Source organism: Hemiscyllium ocellatum, chromosome 2, assembly GCF_020745735.1.
Source record: "Hemiscyllium ocellatum isolate sHemOce1 chromosome 2, sHemOce1.pat.X.cur, whole genome shotgun sequence".
NCBI lineage: Eukaryota > Metazoa > Chordata > Chondrichthyes > Orectolobiformes > Hemiscylliidae > Hemiscyllium > Hemiscyllium ocellatum.
In genome coordinates this window covers 64,828,180-64,850,580 of record NC_083402.1, presented here as the reverse complement: position 1 = coordinate 64,850,580, position 22,401 = coordinate 64,828,180, and the positions used below count along the sequence as shown (strand labels likewise).

The following is a 22,401-nucleotide window of genomic DNA, read 5'->3' as shown; positions in this document are numbered from 1 at the left end:
CAGGTCGAGGTGTCTGTTGATGGATGTTCTTGCCGTTTCCGGGTGTCAGTTTCAGCTGTAGTGGTTTGTAAATGGGGTCCAGGTCTATGTGTCTGTTAATGGAGTTTGTGGATCCACAAACTCCATTAACAGACACATAGACCTGGACCCCATATACAAACCACTACAGCTGAAACTGACACCCGGAAACGGCAAGAACATCCATCAACAGACACATCGACCTGGACCCCACATACAAACTACTACAGCTGAAACTGACACCCGGAAGCGGCAAGAACAAACCACTATAAATACCGGAAGAAACATCAAAGCAGCGCTTCACAGGAGGCTCCAATAGCACTGATGATGTTCCCTAGCCAGGGAACGAAACGTTTGCAGCAAAAACTTCCAGCTCGGCGAACAGAACCACAACAACGGACACCCGAGCTACAAATCTTCAACCAGACTTTAAGTGTTAAACATTGATGATTGTACAACCATTTGACCCTTTCAGAGTCGAGTGTGTGGCACTAGAACAGAACAGCAGGTCACGCAGCATCCAAGGAGCAGGACAATTGACATTTTGGGCATAAGTCCTTCATCAGGAAGGGCATTTGATACTGTCAGTCTATCCTAGGAAAGCCATGATGTGGAGGTGCCAGTGTTGGACTGGGGTGAACAAGGTTAAAAAATACCAGGTTTTAGTCCAACAGGTTATTTGGAAGTACAAACTTTCGGAGCGCTGCTCCTACGTCAGGTAGTTAGTGGGGCAGGATCATAGGACACAGTTGTGGGTACACTTCCTTTCAGTAGTCTATTCTAATGCATCATATGATTGTTGTATGATTTTTTTAAACTTAATCATAGGGAACTCAAATCTCTTAAAAAATGATTGGTCTACCATCAAATAAGGCATTCAACAAGGTTCCCCATGGGAGAATGGTTAGCAAGGTTTGATCTCGTGGAATACAGGGAGAACTAGCCATTTGGATACAGAACTGGCTCAAAGGTAGAAGACAGAGGGTGGTGGTGGAAGGCTGTTTTTCAGACTGGAGGCCTGTGGAGTGCCACAAGGATCGGTGCTGGGTCCACTATATTTTGTCATTTATATACATGATTTGGGTATGAACATAAGAGGTATAGTTAGTAAGTTTGCAGATGACACCAAAATTGGAAGTACAATGGACAGTGAAGAAGGTTACTGCAGATCACAATGGGATCTTGATCAGATGGGCCAATGGGCTGAGGAGTGGCAGATGGAGTTTAATTTAGATAAATCTGAGGTGCTGCATTTTGAGAAAGCAAATCTTAGCAGGACTTATATACTTAATGGTAAGGTCCTAGGGAGGGTTGCTGAACATAGAGACTTTGGAGTGCAGGTTCATAGCACCTTGAAAGTAGAGTTCCTTTATTGATCAGAACATTGAGTATAGGAGTTGGGAGGTCATACTGCAGCTGTACAGGACATTGGTTAGGCCACTTTTGGAATACTGCGTGAAATTCTGGATTCCTTCTTATCAGAAGGATGTTGTGAAACTTGAAAGCATTCAGAAAAGATTTGCAAGGACATTGCCATGGTTGGAGGATTTAAGCTATAGGGAGAGACTGAATAGGATGTGGTTGTTTTCCCCGGAGTGTCGAAGGCTGAGGGGCGACCTCATAGAAGTTTACAAAGTCATGAAGGGTATGGATACGATAAATGAACAAAGTCTTTTCTCTTGAGTGGGGGAGTCCAAAACTGGAGGGCATATGTTTAGGGTGAGAGGGGAAAGATATAAAAGGGATCGAAGAGGCAACTTTTTCATGCAGACAGTGGTACATGTATGGAATGAGCTGACAGAGAAAGCGGTGGAGGCTGGTACAATTGTAACATTTAAAAGGCATCTGGATAGGTATATGAATTGGAAGGGTTTAGACGGATATGGCCAAGTGCTGGCAAATAGGGCTAAATTAGGTTGGGATATTTGGTCAGTATGGACGAGGTGGACCGAAGGGTCTGTTTCTGTGCAGTACATCTCTTTGACTCTATGTGGGTAAGATCAGAAAATCGACAAAGTAAAACACTTTGGAAATGGTTATTGCTTCAATGAATGTAAAACATCCACCTTGTAATTCTTGGTAAACACTATTTTTTGATACAGTTATTTCACTGATGCCAGATAAGAACCACATCTGTTGAGCTGCGCACGAAGACCAGTATTTTTCCTTTCAGTTCTCAATGTTGATCACAAAGCATCAGACTTGACAATTTTACAAACATTTTAAGCACTGCTGTGTTTGGATGTATAAACAAGATTCTGATTTGACACTTACTTGTTTATTCCCCTAAATATTTACTGAAACAAAATGAAGCATGGATTACTACCCAAACTCTGTTACTGTTACATACCACTGGCTCAAAAGTTCATTGTCTGAAATGTTCAAACATTACACACATGTGCCGTAGAGATTTCAAACTTACATTGTCTGTAAACTCTCGGCTGTTAAACTGTTCCATAAAATCTCATTGACTTGAAGGTTTTCCATGTCCTCCAGCAACAAAACATCGAACTCAATACTTGCCTCCTTAATTGGCTGTGACCTGCAGATAAAGCACCATATGCTCAAAATAAAATGCCAGTATCTTCTCAGTTACACTTGATTGTAGCTTTTTCAAACTCACGCTTAAATCTTCACTTGAATTTTGAGTTATGTTTTTCAAAACATTCAACCAAAAAAGTACCCCCAATAGTGAACAGAATTTACCACATACAACAAAAGCCAAGAACTCAAGAATCAGTTGACCATCTGCAACAAGTTAACAGTAAAGGATTGCAAGTTATTCAGGCTACAAATAGAACTTGGAGATAGTAAGGCTTGCAGAAGCTGGAGCTCCGAGTCAATAAAATGTGGAGCTGGAAAGGCACAGCAGGTCAGACAACATCAGAGGAGCAGGAACATTGGCGTTTCGGGTCAGCACGCTTCATCAGGACTGGGGTGGGGGAAATAAAGAGAAGGAGGGGTTTGGGGCTGGAGGGAAGGGAGGTGAGTTGGTGATAGGTGGATGCGGAAAAGGTAGATGGGATGGTCATCCCGCATCCACCTATCACCAACTCAACTACCTTCTCCCCAGCCTCAAACTCCTCCTTCTATTTATTTCTGAGCTCCCTTCCCCCACCCAAGTCCTGAGGAAGCGTGCCGACCTGAAACGCCAATGTTCCTGCTCCTCTGATGTTGTCTGACCTGCTGTGCCTTTCCAGCTCCACATTTTATTGACTCACAGCTCCAGCATCTGCAATCCTTCCTATCTCCAAGTTCTATTTGTAGTCTGAATAACATGCAATCCTTTACAGTAATCATGGAAAAAGACTAACAGCTTGTTCGTGCCATTATTTATAGGTTTTACTGTGTTATACATTAATTTCCACATTTTCCAGCAGAACAGTGATAACACCGAAAAAGTAATTAATTTGATGCAAAGCATCTTGCCCAACCAGCAAACGTAAACATAAATTGCTATATAAATAATGTTTTCTTACGTCCACCATTAGATTACACAACAAAAGTACTTTACCTATTATTTTCAATGAAGTGGTTGTACTCTGAACTGGGGTTGATTTGCTCGATGGAGTTTAAGACATCTTTGTGGATATTTATTATGTCTTCTGTCACAAGACTAGTTATTTTTACATATTCTTCTAGAATTCCCTTTCTACAAAAGAAAGTGAAAATAAAGTCGTCAAAATATTACCAGGAACATTACTGTCTATTCTTTCATTAACTTTCAATATTACTTCGGATTGAAAATATTGTTTGAAGAAAATTTAATGACAGTTTTGCTCAAAATGATCTTTGTTCATACCTTCACATTCCAAGGCCTAATATTATAACACAAGATAGGCAGACCTTTAGCTAATATCACAAAGACAGTTAGTCTGGTCATTTTTGCTTCATTATTTATGAGACCTTCCCATTTGGAAATAAGTCACCATATTTCCAACAGTACAATGAAATATATCATTCAACATAGAACACTTTGATAAAGCTGTGATTTTCAATATTTTTCATGCAAGTTAAAATTGGCAACGTGGAAAATGACATCCAATCCAAATCCATTTACTTTCAAAGCTGTAGAATGTTCAACATTTTTTCAAAGAGTTTTTGCAAAACCACTTCCCAGTGTAGATTTATCAATTAGACATGTTATTCTATAATATTACTTCTCAGAAATAATTTTTCTATTATTTTCTAACACAAACTTAAGTTCAGCATTGAATGTAAAATTATGCACAACATTAGTATTGAAATCCAAATTAAAACTCTTGTGAAAAACACACAATTTCTGTCATTGGGCACTGAAATCTTGAGGCAAGATGCCTTTTCATATGAATTGTTCTTTGTCTAACAGAAAATATAATTCTTCTCAAAATAAGGACAAAGGTATCGAGGGAAAATACACAAATTTTCATTCAATGCATGTTAAACCAGCAGTGGAACACTGGCTGCTGCAGATTCAAATGAAGGGCATAAGCACGACGCCCTACACAAGAAAAAAAATCAAGCATCGCGAAAATGAATTTTTTTAAAAACCCGGTTTAACCAACATATTTCAAACATGCATACACTATATAATAAAGAATTTATACATACATAAAGAACAAATTTGAAATATTTACCCATTTATAATAAATTAGGGAAATAAAAATAAATTTCCATATAATGTCACAAACCTTTTAATGCTTTTAAAGTTTTCAACGTTAATAGAAGTGTTTAGAGTTGAAGGAATACACAGAAAATGAAATATGAAAAAATAGTAATGCAAGTCATGGATTTTTAACCCAACAAATGGAAACACTACTTATAAGATAGTCACACACAATGTTCCACGTGTCTGCTTTCTCCAAGTCAGAAAAAGTACAGTAGGGAAAAGATGCCAGTATGAGAAGCAGCTTTTTTGATGGGCTGCTCTAAACATGAACTAACTTTCATCCAAGGATATTCCTGATGATGCAGAAGTGTATATTTTGGGTGATTCAACATAGATTTGTAAATCAGATTTGCTGTGGCATGTGTTTGGCAGTCAATGTCTATGCTGAAATTTATTGTGGGTCTGACTGCACAGGATTGTAAGTAATAACTGAAAAAAAGGAATAAATATCTGGGCAATCTTCAGGATTGAATTGACACATAGTAAGCCATGTATGTGCCAGGAAATGACATAAGAACCTCATAATTCGAAGCTAGAGTAAGCGATCAAGATCCTCAAGCAGATTCTGCCATTTGATAAAATCACGGCTGAGCTGTGTCGCTATTATTTTCCAATCTATTTCGTCAATCAAAAATCTATTCACTTTTGTCACAAAAATATTTCAAGACCCTACCTCCACTATTCTTAGGGCAAGAATTTCAGAGACTCTCAACTGTCAGACAAAAAAAATTCTCATTTGCCTTAAATGGGAGAGTCAATGTTTTTAACTCATTCTAAATTTGCCCACTATGAGAAACATACTTTCATTACCTATTTTATCAAACACCCTCTTCTAAACCCCAGTGAATTAGTCAAATGGAACTTTGCCTGCTCTTCTTGCAGTGCAATTAACACCTTTCTTAAATAAGAAAACAAAAACTGCTCCGAGTATTCCAGGTGTTGTCTCAAAAATACCCTGCTCGAGTGTAGCAAAACATCCTTATTTTGTATTCAATTCTCCTTGCAATAAAATCAACACTTTATTGCCCATCCCTAATTGCACAGGGAGCAGTTCAGAGTCAACGACATTTCTATGAATCCAGAGTCACATAGGCCAGACCAGGTTAGGATGACAGTTTTCTTCCTTAAAAGGACATTAGTGAACCAGATGGGGTTTTTTTCTGACATGCATCAATGGCTTCATGGTCACCATTACACTTTTAATTCCAGATTTTACTTTATTGAATTCAAGTTCCATCTGGGTCCTCAGAACATTTCTGGCATCCAAAGATAAATAATCTAGTGATAATATCACTATGCCATTGCCTCTTCTAAATAGCTCCCACATCATAAAACCTTATTTTCTACCATGTCATTTGATGTGTCACCTTGTTGAATGCCTTCTTGTGATCCAAGAACATGACATCTGTAGGTTCCACTTTGTTCACTTGGTCAGTTCCTTCTCAAAACACTCAATAAATCATATTCTCGCATTTTCACCATGGCAGATGTTAGACTAACCAGCTCGTAGTTTCACGTTTTCTGTTTTCCTCCTTTCTTGAATGGTTCAAACTCCATGTGTCGGTCGTGCACAGGTTGTGCATGAAGAGTAAGCTAATGATATTTGTAAGCAATGGAAATTTCCACAGTGGCTGTGCATGTTTCAAAAGCTCCTTTGAGGAGGCTCTGAAGTGAGTTAAGATAACTAATCTAAATATTTAGTGAGGAAAGAAAGCAAGCACCAAAAAGGAAGAAAATAGATAGTGTGAGGGTCACTGCTGCCTGCACCCCAACTTGAATTAGCACTAGGAGCCAAAAGGAAGTGACAGAGAATGCAAGCTGAGGCAACAAAATTCTGATATTGGGAGGTACAACCACAAGACAGAAAGTAACGCCATATGTACAAAACCAACTTCAGCTATTGCTTCCCATTACACAACTGTAACAAGGAGACAGAATGTTGAAACAACTAAAGATGCCAAAAGGGAGTAGCCAAGCAAAAAATTAAATTAAAGATGGGCAGTATGTCCAGGCACTAGCACAGATGACACTGAGCGTGAAATGTGCTAACATCAGCATCACATGTGTAAACTCATCTTGAAGCCTGTCGTGGTCAGATGACATGATCAACCTCGGCCTAAGGTGTGCATACTCAGGAAGCCTGAGACCACTGCAGCATTCAGAGTAATTATTCTGTTTTGAACAGAGAAGTTACTTTTGCTCATTTCCAAAATGTAGATACATTTAGAAAATTAAAATCAATTCAACTCCTAATGCAGAAGCCACATTTAAGATCCTAGGGTGAAGTCTATCGAAGACCTAGGGACCTGTTATATCATAGTTCTAAAATCGTTCTCAACACCTTTGCCTAGTGATTTTATTTGTTTTATAATACTCCCTCCCTCTTGATTTAGCATTTTTTTGGAATGCTATTTATATCTGTGGTGTTTGTTATTCTGCCCAATTTTGACCTGTCAGTACTACTCAAAGAATTCCGTGATTTGTCTTCCAAGTTGAAAACATCTTTCAATCCCAGAGTTATTCATAAATAAGTTGCAATAAAATATCACCTGAAATGACTTCCACACTATCTTTCCAGTTCACTTAAGGCAGTTGTGACTTCATACCCTTGACACTGACCATCTAAAATGTGGTAGCATCTCATCTCTTAAGGGGCATGACCAACAAGTTCATCACTTTTTTTGGAAACTACAACTATCACCAGTAATCAACTGTGTAGCCAATCAAACATTTACAAGCCAAGCCCATTATGGACAAAAGTCCACTTCTGCTAACTAGAAATTTAAATAAATCAGCTGCATAAAAGATGGTAAAACAAGTCAAAGGCTGAGTATTCCAACATGGGCATCAACAACTCTGTTAAAAGAACCTGCAAGTTATGAAGATGCTGAATGCTGATATTTACAACTATAAGACAGTTAATAATGATTATGACCTTCTAAAGGCATTGATCAAAAGGGTTTTGGAACAGGTAAAGAGAAATTAGCAGCTCAACTGGCCAAAACGCTCAGAGAAAAGAGAGTCTAGCTAATTGTGAAAATGCAGAAGAGAAATCCATGCCAAAGTGTGGGTAATATTTAACAGAGGTGGCCATCACAGCTCAAAGCACTGCCCTACATGATGAAAGACTGCCTCTTGTAACTAAATGCCAAAATAATGGTCATAAGAATATCTTGTATCTGCAGAAGTTGTATTGAAATAAGCAATTGTGTAGTGTTTAGTGTTCTCAAAGGGAATGACTGCAATTTTGAAATTAGACAGTGGCACCAAATACTGGTTCCTGGCACTAATTCATCAGATAATCATTGGCACATGCCTGCTATTTCAATGACCACTACAATGACAGCCAGCTGATTGCCACCCTTCCACTGTCCAGGCTCCTGCAATACCATCTCCAGGTCATGAGCAAAGAGGCCGGATACCAATGGATTGCACTACATCACTAAAGTTATTCTAAAATTATTTAACTGCAAGTAAAAAGATCTACAATAGATACAATGTGAAAGAAAGAGTTCATATTATATTTAAATTTCTTGTTTATATTCCAATTTGCATCCAATTTGCCTTCTACCATTCTGAAACTTAGAAGATAATGATTAAGAGATGATTTGATGTAGGTATTCAAAATATTCAAGGAAATTGATGTAATATATTTGCATTGACAGCTGTAATGAAGCATGGAAACAAAACCTACAATGCACTAAGACATTCAAAAGTTTGGGCAAAAGAGAGGGTTGGTGGGGGGAGGTGGTAGGTGAGTGCATCAAATGTTGAGACAGCTGGTATGCTCTTGGTGGCAAATAAGGTGGGGAACAATAAGATATCAACATATTCGTCCTGAAAGATTACTCAATGCTTTTCAAGAAACTATTCGGAAAATGGTTATAATTTTAATGTGCAATTTACCAGTTGACCTTTGAACATAATAACCCAGTCACTGAATCTTTGATCAAGCTCACTGTTTACACAAGTTTTTCCCTGAACTACAAAACAATAAACTGAACGTGAAAAGGACAAAGGTCAGTCAGAAGAATTGAATACACGTCAACCAGCAAATTTGCCACCTATGAGCTAAATGCACTCCCCTTGTGCAATAATTATTCTCCAGGTTCCAATGCTATGAGCAAATGTCAATGCAAATATAAAAGCGAAAAATCTATATCAGCCTTGTCCACTCACTCATCACATGCAGTTCACTACCCAGAAATCAGCATATATGCAAGGTTGGCTCCAGACTCAACTTTCATTACCTCCCATGACCCCATTGATAGATCCTCACAGATTATAAAGGTATCTGCAACTTTTGTTATTTGCTGGAGATCCATGCTCCTACAAGTCCCCGTGGATAATGAGAATTTGGTGTACCAACTTTGTGCGAATGATAAACTGTGAATGTACTTTTATTGTGTTTGTTTGAGTTGTTCTTGTAGAGCTAACAAACATGAAAACATTAGGAACAGAAAGCAGTTTCATACTTTGTTAATTCCATAAGCACATTCTCTGCTCAAGTGTCCAACAGGCAAAAGACCAAAAGTATGATTATTACACACTTAAAAACACGGTTTCTTCGATTTTCACTGGAGATCAGCATATAAAAATAAAAACTTGCCTATAGGTTTATATAAAGTCATGCACTATGCTGGATCTTTGACTCATGATAAAATAGAGTCATAGAAACTTAGAGATGTTCAACACGAAAACAGACCCTTCGGTCCAACTCATCCGTGCTGACCAGAAATCCTAAATTAATCTAGTCCTATTTGCCTGCACTTGGCCCACATCCCTCTAAACCTTTCCTATTCACATATCCATCCAGACGTAAATGTTGGAATTGTACCAGCCTCCACCACTTTTTCTGACAGCTCATTCCATTCACGCACCACCTTCTGCGTGAAAAAGTTGCCCCTTAGATCTCTTTTATATCTTTCCCCTCTCACAGTAAACCTATCCCCTCTAGTTCTCCACTAACACAGGGAAAAAACTTTGTCTATTTATGCTATCCACGTCCATCATGATTTTATAAACCTCTATCAGCTGATGGGATTTTATATCCAGTTTGAAAGGGAAAAGTGTGGCTCCAAGACTGACACTTTAAACTTAAATGACAGCACCAAATAGGTATGAAAGCTGAACTAGCTGAACTGAACTGGGATACTAAGCTAGAAGATAAAAACAGAGAAAGTTGTTTCAGATTTTTAAGGGGACATTTCAGAATATTCAGAATAACTGTATACCTACCTGAAAGAAAAAAAAATTAAGGAGAGGAACCACCATCCATGGTTCTAAACTAGGGGAAAGCATCAATCTTAGAGAGAAAAAGCATATAGCCTTGCGAAGGTTAAGTAAATCAGGTGATTGATCAGAATGTACAGAACAGCACAAAATGACAAAATGATTAATCTAAAGAAAGAAATTAGAGTCCGAGAAGTTAGCTAGACAGGGAAAGGAGAAAAATAACAAATGTGTTCATCCTCTTGAGAATGGAAGCTAGTATTAGATAATAAGGAAGTGGTGGATGAAATTAGTAAATAGTTTCTCTGTAACTTCACTACAGAGGATATAAAAACCCAGTTACAGCTGTAAATCGGGTGGTGAAAGACAGAGAGGAACTTGATGAAATTATAATCTGCAGTTAAACAGGGTTGAACAAACTGATGAAGCTGCAGGCTGACTTCATACAAGGGTCTTAAAAGAGGCGGCTGATGTGATAACAAGGTATATTTGTGTTAATTTTCTATAATTCACTAGATATAGCAGTGCTCCATTAGACTATGAAGTAGCAAATATAGCCCCTCTATTCAAAAAATGGGAAGCAGAAAACAGGAACAGTTGATCAGCTAGTTTGACATCTATTTCATTGCTGTTGAAATTGACCACTAAGGGGTTTTGCATGGATGCTTATAAAAAGTTGACAGTAATTGAGGACAGTCAGCATAGTTTTGTGAAAGAGAAATCATAGTTAACCAATTGAATAAAGCTTTTTAAATAGAATCCCTGCAGCATGAAAACAGGCCATTCAGCTCAATAAGTCTACAGTAACTCTGAAGAGCATCCCACCAAGACTCACCCACTGTCACCCTGCATTCCCCATGGCCAATCCATCTAACCTGCACATTTTTGGACTATGGGAGGAATCCACAGTACATGGAGGAAATTCATGCAGATACGAGGAGAATGTGCAAACTTCGCACAGTGTTGGAACTGAAATGTTCTGGTTTTCGTGATTTGAAGCAGGAAGTAGATTCATACTTCTGTACACAGTATGTTTCTATAATGCAACTGCATGTTTTCAAATCAGTCATGGGATGTGGACTTCACAATCTCTGGATAAATGTTGAAACACTTTTGGAGCTCTGTTCTAAATGTGTACTACTCTGTCAAAATGCTGGTTGGACAGGACATGCCAACAGTTGGTGATGGTGTTATCTGGAATGTTGTGCAAAGTATGGCTGCATGAGTGTAACTATGTCAGGATATTGCTTGACTCGTCTGCAAGACAGCTTTGGTAATAGCTTCCTGATTGGTGAGGACTTTACAGGAAAGAGTTTACTGTTGTTGCTTCTGGCGATCCATCTGATTTCACTCTTTTTGAGGCTTTTTAACAGATAAGAGTCAATTAGACAATGCTGTGGATCTGGAGTCACATGTTGGTCAGACAACAGTAAGGACATCAGTAAATTAGATAAATTTTACAATAAATCGACAACAATTAAATCATGAGCATTTCAACTCTAGATTTTGTTGAATTCAAATTGCACCATCTGCCATGATGGAATTCAAATCTGGGTCTCTAGATTACTAGTCTCCCGATAATAACACTATCATATTCTTAGACTTAGACTTAGACTTACAGTGTGGAAACAGGCCCTTCGGCCCAACAAGTCCACACCGACCCGCCGAAGCGCAACCCACCCATGCCCCTACATTTACCCCTTACCTATCACTACGGGCAATTTAGCTTGGCCAATTCACCTGACCCGCACATCTTTGGACTGTGGGAGGAAACCGGAGCACCCGGAGGAAACCCACGCAGACACGGGGAGAACGTGCAAACTCCACACAGTCAGTCGCCTGAGTCGGGAATTGAACCCAGGTCTACAGGCGCTGTGAGGCAGCAGTGCTAACCACTGTGCCACCGTGCCGCCCTGTATTCCTTCCCCAGACGACGAGATTCTTTTTTTAAATATAAAAATGGCACAATGTAATTGTATAAATAGCTCAAAAGTCATTTTAACTACAAGTGCCATGATAAAAGAAACAGGAAGTCAATATTATGAATCTCCAATATGCAAATATTGGGATAGGCTGAGAATATTTGATCAGCAAAGAAATAAACTCAGGGGAACACAAACAGCAGCAATTTATTCTGAGCGAACAGTATCTGAAAATATTTTTGCTGTTGTTTGAAACAAAATTTATGCAACATTGTCATTCCATTGACACCATGGTCAGAAATTTCCTGTAAGAGTGATAGTGGCAATAAGCAACATAAAGTTCAAACGGAGAGAGCAGCAATTCTCAAGTATTTAACTTAATTGCATAAACATAATCAAAAATGGATCTAAAAGTCATTTCCAAACTCTGACAATATTTTACACAGTTGTTTGTGGTGATATGTGCATGTTTGTCTACCTGATAAATAAAGCTGAATAATAGCTAATAATGAAAATTTTTACCACTATTTTCCTGAAGACAGCCCAGCATTAAACACCACAGCCCCACACACAAAACTGCACTCTAAATTTCTGAAAGACTCTTGTAAGTTTAGACCATCTATCTAAAATGAACAAATTATTCCAAATTGGGAGCTTACCTTCTACCCTAAATATGATAAAGTCCCTCAAGCTACAACCACATTAACTGCTCTCTAAAATGGGGGTTTGGCAATCCACTCAATTGCATCAAACTAGAGAAAGCCAAATAACTTTTAAAACATATGGATTGCTTGACCACAATCTGTAATTTTGTGGCCCAGGTTAACTCACACTAAGCCATTAACATCAAGCTGGGGAGCAAGCCTTGGTTCAATGAGATTTAGTGGAAGTTTGACAGGAGCAACACCAAGCATCGATAAACATTAGACACCAACAAAATAAACCTCTAGCACTTTGCTTGCTAAATAGCAGAGACAGCATGCTATAGTCAAGAGCTAGAACATTCTCGAACCAAAGGATCAGATCAAGCTTCTACAATCCTGTGCCATCCAGTTATGAATGCTGGTGGACAATTAAACAACAATAGACACTTCATGAACTGCTGCAGTTCGAGAACAAGCCCATCTCAACTTTTACAAGGGTGATTATAGATTAGGCCATGCGGCAATATTGACAACCCACACATTTGCAGAAAATATAGCTGGACCAGGCTCCACAAAAATTTTGATCCTCAATGATGGCGAAATCCACCACATCATTGCAGAAGACAAGGCTGAAACATTTGTAAATGTCTTCAGAATACTATCCCTGCATTATAGATATTAATCTTAGGTTAATTTAGTTATTCATTTGATATCAAGAAATGGCTGGACATTCTGCAAAGGGTAAAGACCAAGTCTTGACAACATGCTGCCTGCAGAAAGACTTGTGATCCAGAAATAGCCATTTCCAAACCTAGTAAAAGTCAACAATGTGGAAAGTTGTCCAGGTATTTCCTGCCCATGAAATGCATGCCTCAACAACTACCACCCGGTGTCTTTGACCTCCACAATTATGAAGTGCTTCACGGGGTAGTCATTACTCATATCAACTCCAGCCTACCAAACTGCCTTGATCCTTGGCTATTCGCCTACCAGCGCAACAGGTCTACAACAGACACCATCTCCCTTGCCCTATACTCATCTCTGGAACATCTGGATAACAAGGATACCTACATCAGGCCCCTGGTTATTGACTACAGTTCCGCCTTCAATACCATAATTCCAAATAAACTTATGTCGAAACTCCAAGACCTAGGTCTCGGCTCCCCGCCGTAATTGGATCTTCAACTTCCCGACCCATACATCACAATCAGTAAAAATAGGTGGCAACACCCCAACGACCATAATCCTCCAACTGATGCCACGCAAGACTGCGTACTGAGCGCCCACTTATACTCTTTATACATGCATGACTGTATAGCCAAATTCCGCCCCAACTCCATTTACACGTTTGTTGGCGACACTACCGTTGCATGTTGGATCTCAAACAAAGATGAGACAGGAAAATTGATTGATTGAGTGATTAGTGGCAGGCCTGGTTATAGGAAGGATATTGTTAAGCCGGAGATGGTTAGGAAGAGATTTACTAGGATGTTGGCAGGTATGGAAGGTTTGAGTTATAAAGAAAGGCTGGATGGGCTAGGACTTTCATCACTGGAGTTTAGGAGGATGACAGGTGGTGTTATAGAAGTTTATAAAATAGTGCATGGTACAGATCAAGTTGATGTTAGTTACCTTTTTCCTAGGATGGAGGATTTTAAGACGAAGGGACACATTTTTAAGATGAGAAGAGAGAGATTCAAAAAGACATGGGACAATTTTTTTTATGCAGAGGGTGGTTCATGGGTGGAACGAACTTCCAGGGGAAATTGTGGATGTGGGTACAATTACAATATTTAAAAAGACATTTGGATAATTACATGAACAGGACAGGTTTGGGGGTATATGGGCCAGCAGGCAGGTGGAACTAGTTTAATTTGGGACCATGGTGGGCATTCACTGGTTAGACTGAAAGATTTGTTTCTATGCTGAATGACTCTATGGTGTAAAAACAACAATCTCAGCAATCAACATCAGCTAGTCATTGACTTCAGGAAGCAGAGTGAGGACATCAAAGATGCTGAGGTATAAATGCTCGAGAGTGTCAAGTTCCTGGGAGTGATGATCACCAACAATCTGTTCTGGTCCATCCACAATTACATGACAGTCCAGAAAGTACAACGATGTCTCTACTTCCTCAGGTGGCGAAGAAAATTCAGTGTATCCACAAGGACTCTTACCAATTTTTATTGATGTATCACAGAAAGCAGCGTATCTGGAGGCATCACGGTGTAGTATGGCAACTGTTCTTCCCTAGACCACAAGAAACTACAGAGAATTGTGAACACAATCCAGTCCATCACGCAAACCAGCTTTCCGTCCAGTGACTCGAGCTATACTTCCTGCTTCCCAGTAAGGTAACCAACATAATCAAAGACCCCTTCCAACCGGTTATTCATTCTTCTACCCTGTTCCTTCAGGCAAAAGATATAAATGTTTGACTTCACATTCAAATAGATTCAAGAACAAATTCGTCCCTGCAGTTTATCAGTTTTGAATGGACCTCTGAAATGTTAATTCTGATCTGCCTCTCTCTGCACCCTCTCTGTAGCTGTAATGCTATATTCTGTGATCTATTCAGCTACCATAATAGACGTTGTATGGTATAGTCTGCCTGTAGAGCATGCAAAACAATACTTTTCACTGTATCTCGGTACATGTGACAATAATAAAAATCAAGCAAGGCTGGGCAATTGCACTTTGAATAATTGCCAACTTCACGTATTCTCAACTGCCTGAAAAATGGACGAGCTCTATGACAATGCTATAAACATCACTTGTTCAGCAAAAATCTGCTCACCGATCTTCAGTTTCAGTTTAACCATGACTACTCATTTCCTGACCTTATTACAGCTGTGTCCAAACATAATCAGGAGAGCTGGATTCCCGAGTTAAAGCAGCGTGACTGCCTTTGGCATTAAGATAGCACTCAACTGTGTTTTACATCGAAGAGTACCATCAAAATTGATATCACTGGGAATCAAGGGAAAAAGACTGCTGGTTGGATTCATAGCTAGCACAAAAGGAAGATTGTTATGGGGTTATTAGACAGCATTCATAATAATTTCAGGACGTCGCTGTCTCCAAGATCAAATCATGTTTAGTTGCTTCAATGATATTCCTTTTGATAAAAGCCAGAAATGCATATGTTCACTGATAGCAACAATATCATGTACAAACCTCTGATGCCGAGGAAGGTTATACCTACATGTAATAAAACCTGAATAGCGAGTCTGGCTTGGGTTGCCACAAGTAGTAACAGTCAAACAACCCAAGTCGCAGGTAGTGAGCACCTTCAGAGTGACTAACTGGTTCCCTTTGAAATTCAACTCCGTTAGAATCAACATATTCCTCCATGATCAACATGCTGGAAGGGGTTTACTGCTGAACAAAAACTGAACCCTACTAACCATACAAATAATCTGGCTGCAAAAGTAAGGAATTCTTCAGGAATTAACTCACTTCCTTACTCCTCAAAACATGCCCACCATCTAAAAGGCTGAGATGTTCTCTACTTGCCAGGATGTGTGCAGCCCAACCTCACTCTATGAGCACATTATTCAGCTGGTTCACTAACATCCATCCACCTCCATAAACATTCACTCCCTACATCACCAGCACACAGTGGCTACAGTCTGAATATACATAATATGCACCAGAGCATCCTGCCAAGAGTGTTGAACTGCAACCTTCTTATTGGAGTTCAACACCATATTCCAAAGAGCAGTTAATGGTAGTCTTGCTAATGATGTTCACACTCCACAAATGAGCGTTTCAGTGGTTAGCACTGCTGCCTCACAGCACCAGAGACCCGGGTTCGATTCCCGCCTTGGGCGACTGTCTGCGTGGGGTTTGCACGTTCTCCCAGTGTCTGCGTGGATTTCCTCCAGGTGCTCAGATTTCCTTCCACAATCCAAAGATGTGCAGGTCAGGTGAACTGGCCATGCTAAACTGCCCATAGTGTTCAGTGCATTAGTCAGGGGTAAATATGGGGAATGGGTCTAGGTGGGTTACTCTTTGGAGGGTCAGTGTGAACCGGTTAGGCCGAAGGGCCCGTTTTCATACTGTAGGGAATCTAATCTAATCTAATCTCATCTAAAATTAACGGACTGGTAGCTCTACTGCAAAACTTGGAGGGGGGGGGTGGAGCATTCAAAAAGGTGATGGAAACATCAGAGACCCAACATGTTCACTCTATGTGAAATGTAACAGCAACAAGCTCAGAGAAAGCTACGATCTAGTAATATTCAGGATGATTTGAAAAGGGAAAGAGAGACGTATAGCAGTTATAAGGTGCAAAACAACGGAGGCCATGGAGAAGTGGAGACAGGGCAGGGAGATTCAAAAAAGCAATGTGGAGAGCAAAGAGAAAAACACTGGCAGGCAAGGTTAGAGAGAATCTCAAGATAATCTATGAGGAAAGGAAAGTAAGCAAGGAAAGAATGGGCCGATTCGGGACCGAGGCGTAATTTGCATATGGAGCCAGAGGACAGTGGCAGAGTATTAAATGAGGACTTGACACCTACCTTTATTCAGGAGGAGTAAGTACAGAATGAGAAGGTGGACTGTGAAGTTCTTGAGCTGACTGATATAAACAGCAAGGGGGTATTAGAGGTTTTGGATGAATTGTATCCTGGGAAAGGTGTGGGCGGAAATAACAAGGGCCCTGACCCAAATTTTTAAATCGATTTTATTCACAGTGAAGGCGCCGCAGGGCAGCAGGACAGCTAATGTCGTTCCACTTTACAAGGGTGTCAGAGATAGATCAGGGCACTATACAGCAGTGAAACTCAAATCAGTGGTAAGCAAAGTATTGGAGAAAATAAAGGAAGAGAAAATGAATCTGTACTTAAAGAAAAAATATTTGATCAGGGATAGTCAGCACAAATTCATCAGAGGCAGGTCATACCTCCCAACTCTGTTGGGATTTTGAGAGGAGGTGACCAAGTGTGTAGATGACGGTAGGTCAGTTGATTTCAGCAATATCTTTGACAAGTTCCCACTTGTAAACCTGATAAAGAAGGAAAAAGCTTACAGGATCCAGGTAAGTTGGCAAGTTGGATCTGAAATTGATTTAGTGGCAGGAGACAGAAGATGGTGGCAGGATGATGTTTGTGTGACTGCAGCCTAGTGGGAAGTGGCATACCACAGGGTTGAGTGCTGGGTCCCTTGTTGTTTACAATAATCATAAATGATGCAGATGAAAGACACTGTGAAACGTGAAAGGGTTCAAAAAAGATTTACTATGATGTTGAAGGGTTACCTTATACTGATTTATAAAATCATGAGGAGCATGGATAGGGTGAAAAGTCAAGGTCATTTCCCCAGGACAGGGGAGTCAAAAACTAGACGGCATAGGTTTACAGTGAGAGGGGAGAGATTCAAAAGGCATCCAAAGGGCAACATTTTCACAGAAAGGGTTGCGCATGCCTTCAATGAGCTACCAGAGGAAGTGGTGGAGGCTGGTATAATCACAACATTTCAAAGGCATCTGGATGGGTACATGAATTGAAAGAGTTTCAAGGGATATGGGCCAAGTGCTGGTAAATGGGAGTACATTAATTTAGGATGTCTGGTCAGCAGGGACAAGTTAGACCGAATGGTCTGTTTCCATGTTGTACATCTCTAAGTCTCTGTGAGAAAGGTGGGAGGGTTATGATAAATGAGTAATCAGATGACACAATGATTGGTTGGTGGTGACATTGAGGAAGAAAGTTAAAGGCAATTAAGTGGATTGGTCAGATAGGCAGATCAATGGCAAATAGAATTAACCCTGATAAATCTGAAATGATGTATTTTGGAAGAAAGAACAAGAACAATGAGTGGGAGGACACCAGGAAGCTCAGACGAACAGAGGAATATGAGTTCTTATCCATTGATCCTTGGTTGGCAGAATAGGTTAATTGTGTAGTCAAGGCAGTATATGTAACGTTTCCCTATATCCACCAAGGCATAACAGCAAGGCCCTCATGTTGCAGCTGTCCACAAAACAGTTTTGGTTAGGCCACAGTTGGAGTACTCTGTGCAGTTCTGGCCATGATTGCACTAGGGGGAGTGTAGAGGTGATTCACCAGGATGTTTCCTGGAATGAAACAATTTGCTATGAAAGAAGGATGGGTAAGCTCAGGTTGTTTTCTTTGGAACACAGAATCGGAGATGAGACCTAACAGAGGTTTATATGATTATCAGGGGCAATGACAGGATGGATAAAAAGCAGCTGTTCCCCTTAGTTGAAGGGCCAAGAACAAGGAGACAGAATTCTAAGGTGAAAGGCAAGAGGTTTAAAGACAATTTAAGAAATATATTTCTTCAGCCAGAGGATAGTGGGAGTTCTGGAATGCGCTGCCTGTGATGTGGGGAACCTCAACCTCCAAAAAAGGCCTATGAGCTCTTGAAGGATCATAACATTAAAAGTTGCCCATGGGCCTATTGCGGGAAAGCAAAACTAGTGTAGGCAGTAGTGTTTTTGTCAGCAGAGACTTGATTGGCTGAATAGCCTCTGCTATACTGTGTGATTCTATGGTCTGATTAAAGATAATTACAATAACAAAGGCGAACATAAGAAGGATTGATTAAGCAGGCTAGTAAATGATTATTAAGCCAATAATCCAGTCTGTGTGCTCAAACCCAGCATTATGGACCAGGCCAGACTCCCTCAAAACATTTCAAGAAAGTAACCCAGACCTTAGCTTTGCTAGTTGTTTTAAGCAGGTGTATCATGGATATTCCAGGAGGGATGCAATTAATCAAACTGCGTAGTTTTAAACAAAAGTTTATTTATAAGCTTATCAAATGAAACACAAACAAAATATAACAGAATACCAAATAAGCTAACCTATTCGAAAACCTAACAGATCATCCCAACTTAATGATGTTGTTCCAAATACTTGCAACCCTCCCCTTAAACAACCCTGGACACAAAAGGTAAAAATCAAACACAAGGTCTTACAGAGAGAGATGTCAGAGAGACAGGAGGATCAGCCTGACCTTGCTTCTCTGGGTCCAGTAGCTTTTACAACTGCTGACTACTTTCAGTATATAGCCAGACCAAACTAGAGAGATGATGCGCTGGGAGAACTGACTATTCCCCTTTCATTGCACAAGTTCTTTCTTTAAAAACCTGAAAACCTTTTCCCTGAGGCAGTATCTGTTAGCAAAATTCAAGCTGGCCCAAAAACCCTTCAACCCAAGACTCTTCAGAGCATGTGTCTTTTACGACCTCTGAAAAAAAGTCAAGGACATCATAACTTTGTTAAAGGAGCAGCATTATCACACCTCCCCCTTTCAAAAATAACCCATCAACATCCAAATATGGCTTCATCTTAATACTCCTTAATTTTAAACTGTTAGTGCCCTATAACACACATATACATTACATTGACTATAAACATGCACAACTATATTCTGTTTCAATCGGTTTTACTTGGGCCACCAAATGCTTCAGTTTCCCATTCAAATCTCAACAATGCATTGGTAATCACATTTTCACACCCTGCCACATGCACAATTCTCAAACTGAATACCTGTAACAACAAGCTCCATCTAAACTGTCTGGCATTGTTGTCCTTAAATTTCTCCACTAACTTCAATGGGCTATGGTCAGTGTATATGCCAGTCTCGGATATGTTACTGGTAATGCAAACATTGAATTGTGTAACATCAACACCAAGCTCAAAGTCTCCTTCTCAACTGTCAAATACTTCTGCTGATCAATGTTCAATTTCGTGGAGAAATACCCAATGGTCTTTCCCAATCCTATCTTCTTGTCATCTTCCTGCAAGAGCACAGCACTGACACCCAAATCACTTGCATTGAAAGCCACCTTAAATGGCTTTGCGTAACTGGGTCAGTGGATAACACAGCTGTCAAATGCCTGCTGACAGTCCACTATCCACTGAAACTTCTTGCCTTTCTTTAGTAATTCAGTGAGTAGAGGAGCCACACTGCTAAAATTTGGTACAAATATTCAATAAAATCCACTCAGTCCCAGGAATTGTAGTACTGCTCTTTTTTTAAAAAGGTTTGGGAAACTCCCCAATTACCTTTGTTTTTGCATTCTGTGGTGCCATTTGTTCGTGTTCAATAACGTGGCTTGTGCTTTTTAGCCAGATTTATCACCAAGCCTGCCTTCTGAAGTCAACTGAATATGTCCTCATCAAATAGTTCACCTCACAATTTCCTTTCGACTTGATAAGGTCCACAAACCCTTGCTTTCACAGGTTCACCTATGTTGCAATTGTTCCTTCCACGTATGACTAAAAATCACCAGGTCATCTATATCATTACGACACAGTTAGGTAATTCGGCAACTACCTTACTGGCTAGTCTCTGAAATGCAGCAGGCGTACTTTCAATATCAGCTTTAAGGCTGAATGGACTGTATCAGTTTATGAAAGCCAAAACTTCCTTCACCCTTTCTGACAAAGGCACCTGCAAGTATCCTCTGAGCAAGTCCAACTTAGAAATAGAAGTTCCTTGTCCCACCTTCTCAACACAGTCTTCTAAACGCAGAATCGGATATGCATCAGTCTTTGGAACTATACCGACTTTGCAATACTCCACACATAGCCGTTGGTTATCATCTGATTTTGACACCATTACTATGGGTGATCTCCAGTCACAGTAAATCACTTTGATGATGTCGTTTTGGAGCATGCGTTCAATCTCCTTTTGAACCTGTGCCAACTTTAGAGGGTTGTGCCTATAGGGATTTTGCTTAATTGGAACAGCATTTGCTATATCGATTTCATGCATAATTAAGTTAGTACTTCTCAGCTTATTTCCACATATCTCCCCATGTGATAGTAATAACTCTTTCAGGTCATTTTGATTTTCCTCTGGAACATAACTCAGTAACTTAACCCAATCTTTGACAGTGTCCTCACTGTCCAATTTAATTTAAGGAATGGCCAATTCAGAATCCTCTTGGTTCCTCCCTCTGTATTGTAATCAATAACAGTCTCCCTTGGCTTTCCTTCCTGGCAAAATACCTTTTGAACATATCCACATGACACACTCAGATTTATTTCTAGCAGGAGTTTTCATCAAATAGTTCAACTCACTCAATTTCCTTTTGACTTGATACGGTCCACTAAACCTTGCTTTTTAAGGTTCACCTATCACTCAAAGTAACAGTAACACCTTATCCCCAATAGCAAAATTGCATGCTTTTGATTTCTTATCTGCTTACCGTTTCATTGTATGCTGTGATACCATAAATGTTGTCCAGCCAACTCTCCCACTCTATTTAATCATTCACTAAAATTTGACACATAGTCCAAATGTATAGGTCTCTGAAATCTGACCTACCAACTTCTCCTTAATGGTCCTTCCACTCATGCTCAAAATGGGCTGAATTTGGTCGATTCATTGGTGCATCTCTGACTGCAAAAAGTACAAACAGAATTAATTCCCTTACCCCAATCATCTGGAATCTTGACTATAAGCCCTCAACATCATCTTTTAGTGTCTTTTTGCCACATTTCTAATGCTCTCTGCAATGGTACGCAGTACATTTGAATTGTTTTATTCCTAAACTATCCATAACTTCATTGAATAATTTTGATGTGACATCTGACCCTTGATCTAATTGTATCTTTATAGGTAGTCCATATTTAGTGAAAATTTTAAGTAACTCCTCTACAATCCTCTTAACTATAATACTGCAGAGTGGAATAGCCTCTGGAAATCTAGTCGACACATTCATTACTGTTAACAAATACTGATTCCAAGTATTTGTTTGAGATAGAGGTCCTATGCAATCAATCAAGACTCGTGTAAAAAAAAAGGTTCCTCAAATGCAGGAATGGGTATTAAAAGGTGCGGGATGTATTACCCCCTGTGGTTTTCCTATTGCCTGGCATGTATGACATGTCTGCAAAAATTCAACTACATCTTTGTGCAGTCCAGGCCAGTAAATACATTTTTGCATTTTAGCTTG

General features: G+C 39.7%; 1 protein-coding gene across 1 annotated transcript in view; it reads right to left on the bottom strand.

Moving 5' to 3' along the window:
- fer (fer (fps/fes related) tyrosine kinase) overlaps positions 1 to 22,401 on the bottom strand; it is a 226,968-nt gene that overhangs the window by 151,891 nt on the left and 52,676 nt on the right. Inside the window, exons 6-7 of the mRNA XM_060837245.1 lie at positions 3,533 to 3,670; positions 2,441 to 2,560 (exon numbers count right to left, since the gene is read on the bottom strand). Of these exons, the coding sequence (XP_060693228.1) occupies positions 2,441 to 2,560; positions 3,533 to 3,670 (258 nt within the window). The remainder of the gene's footprint in view (positions 1 to 2,440; positions 2,561 to 3,532; positions 3,671 to 22,401) is intronic.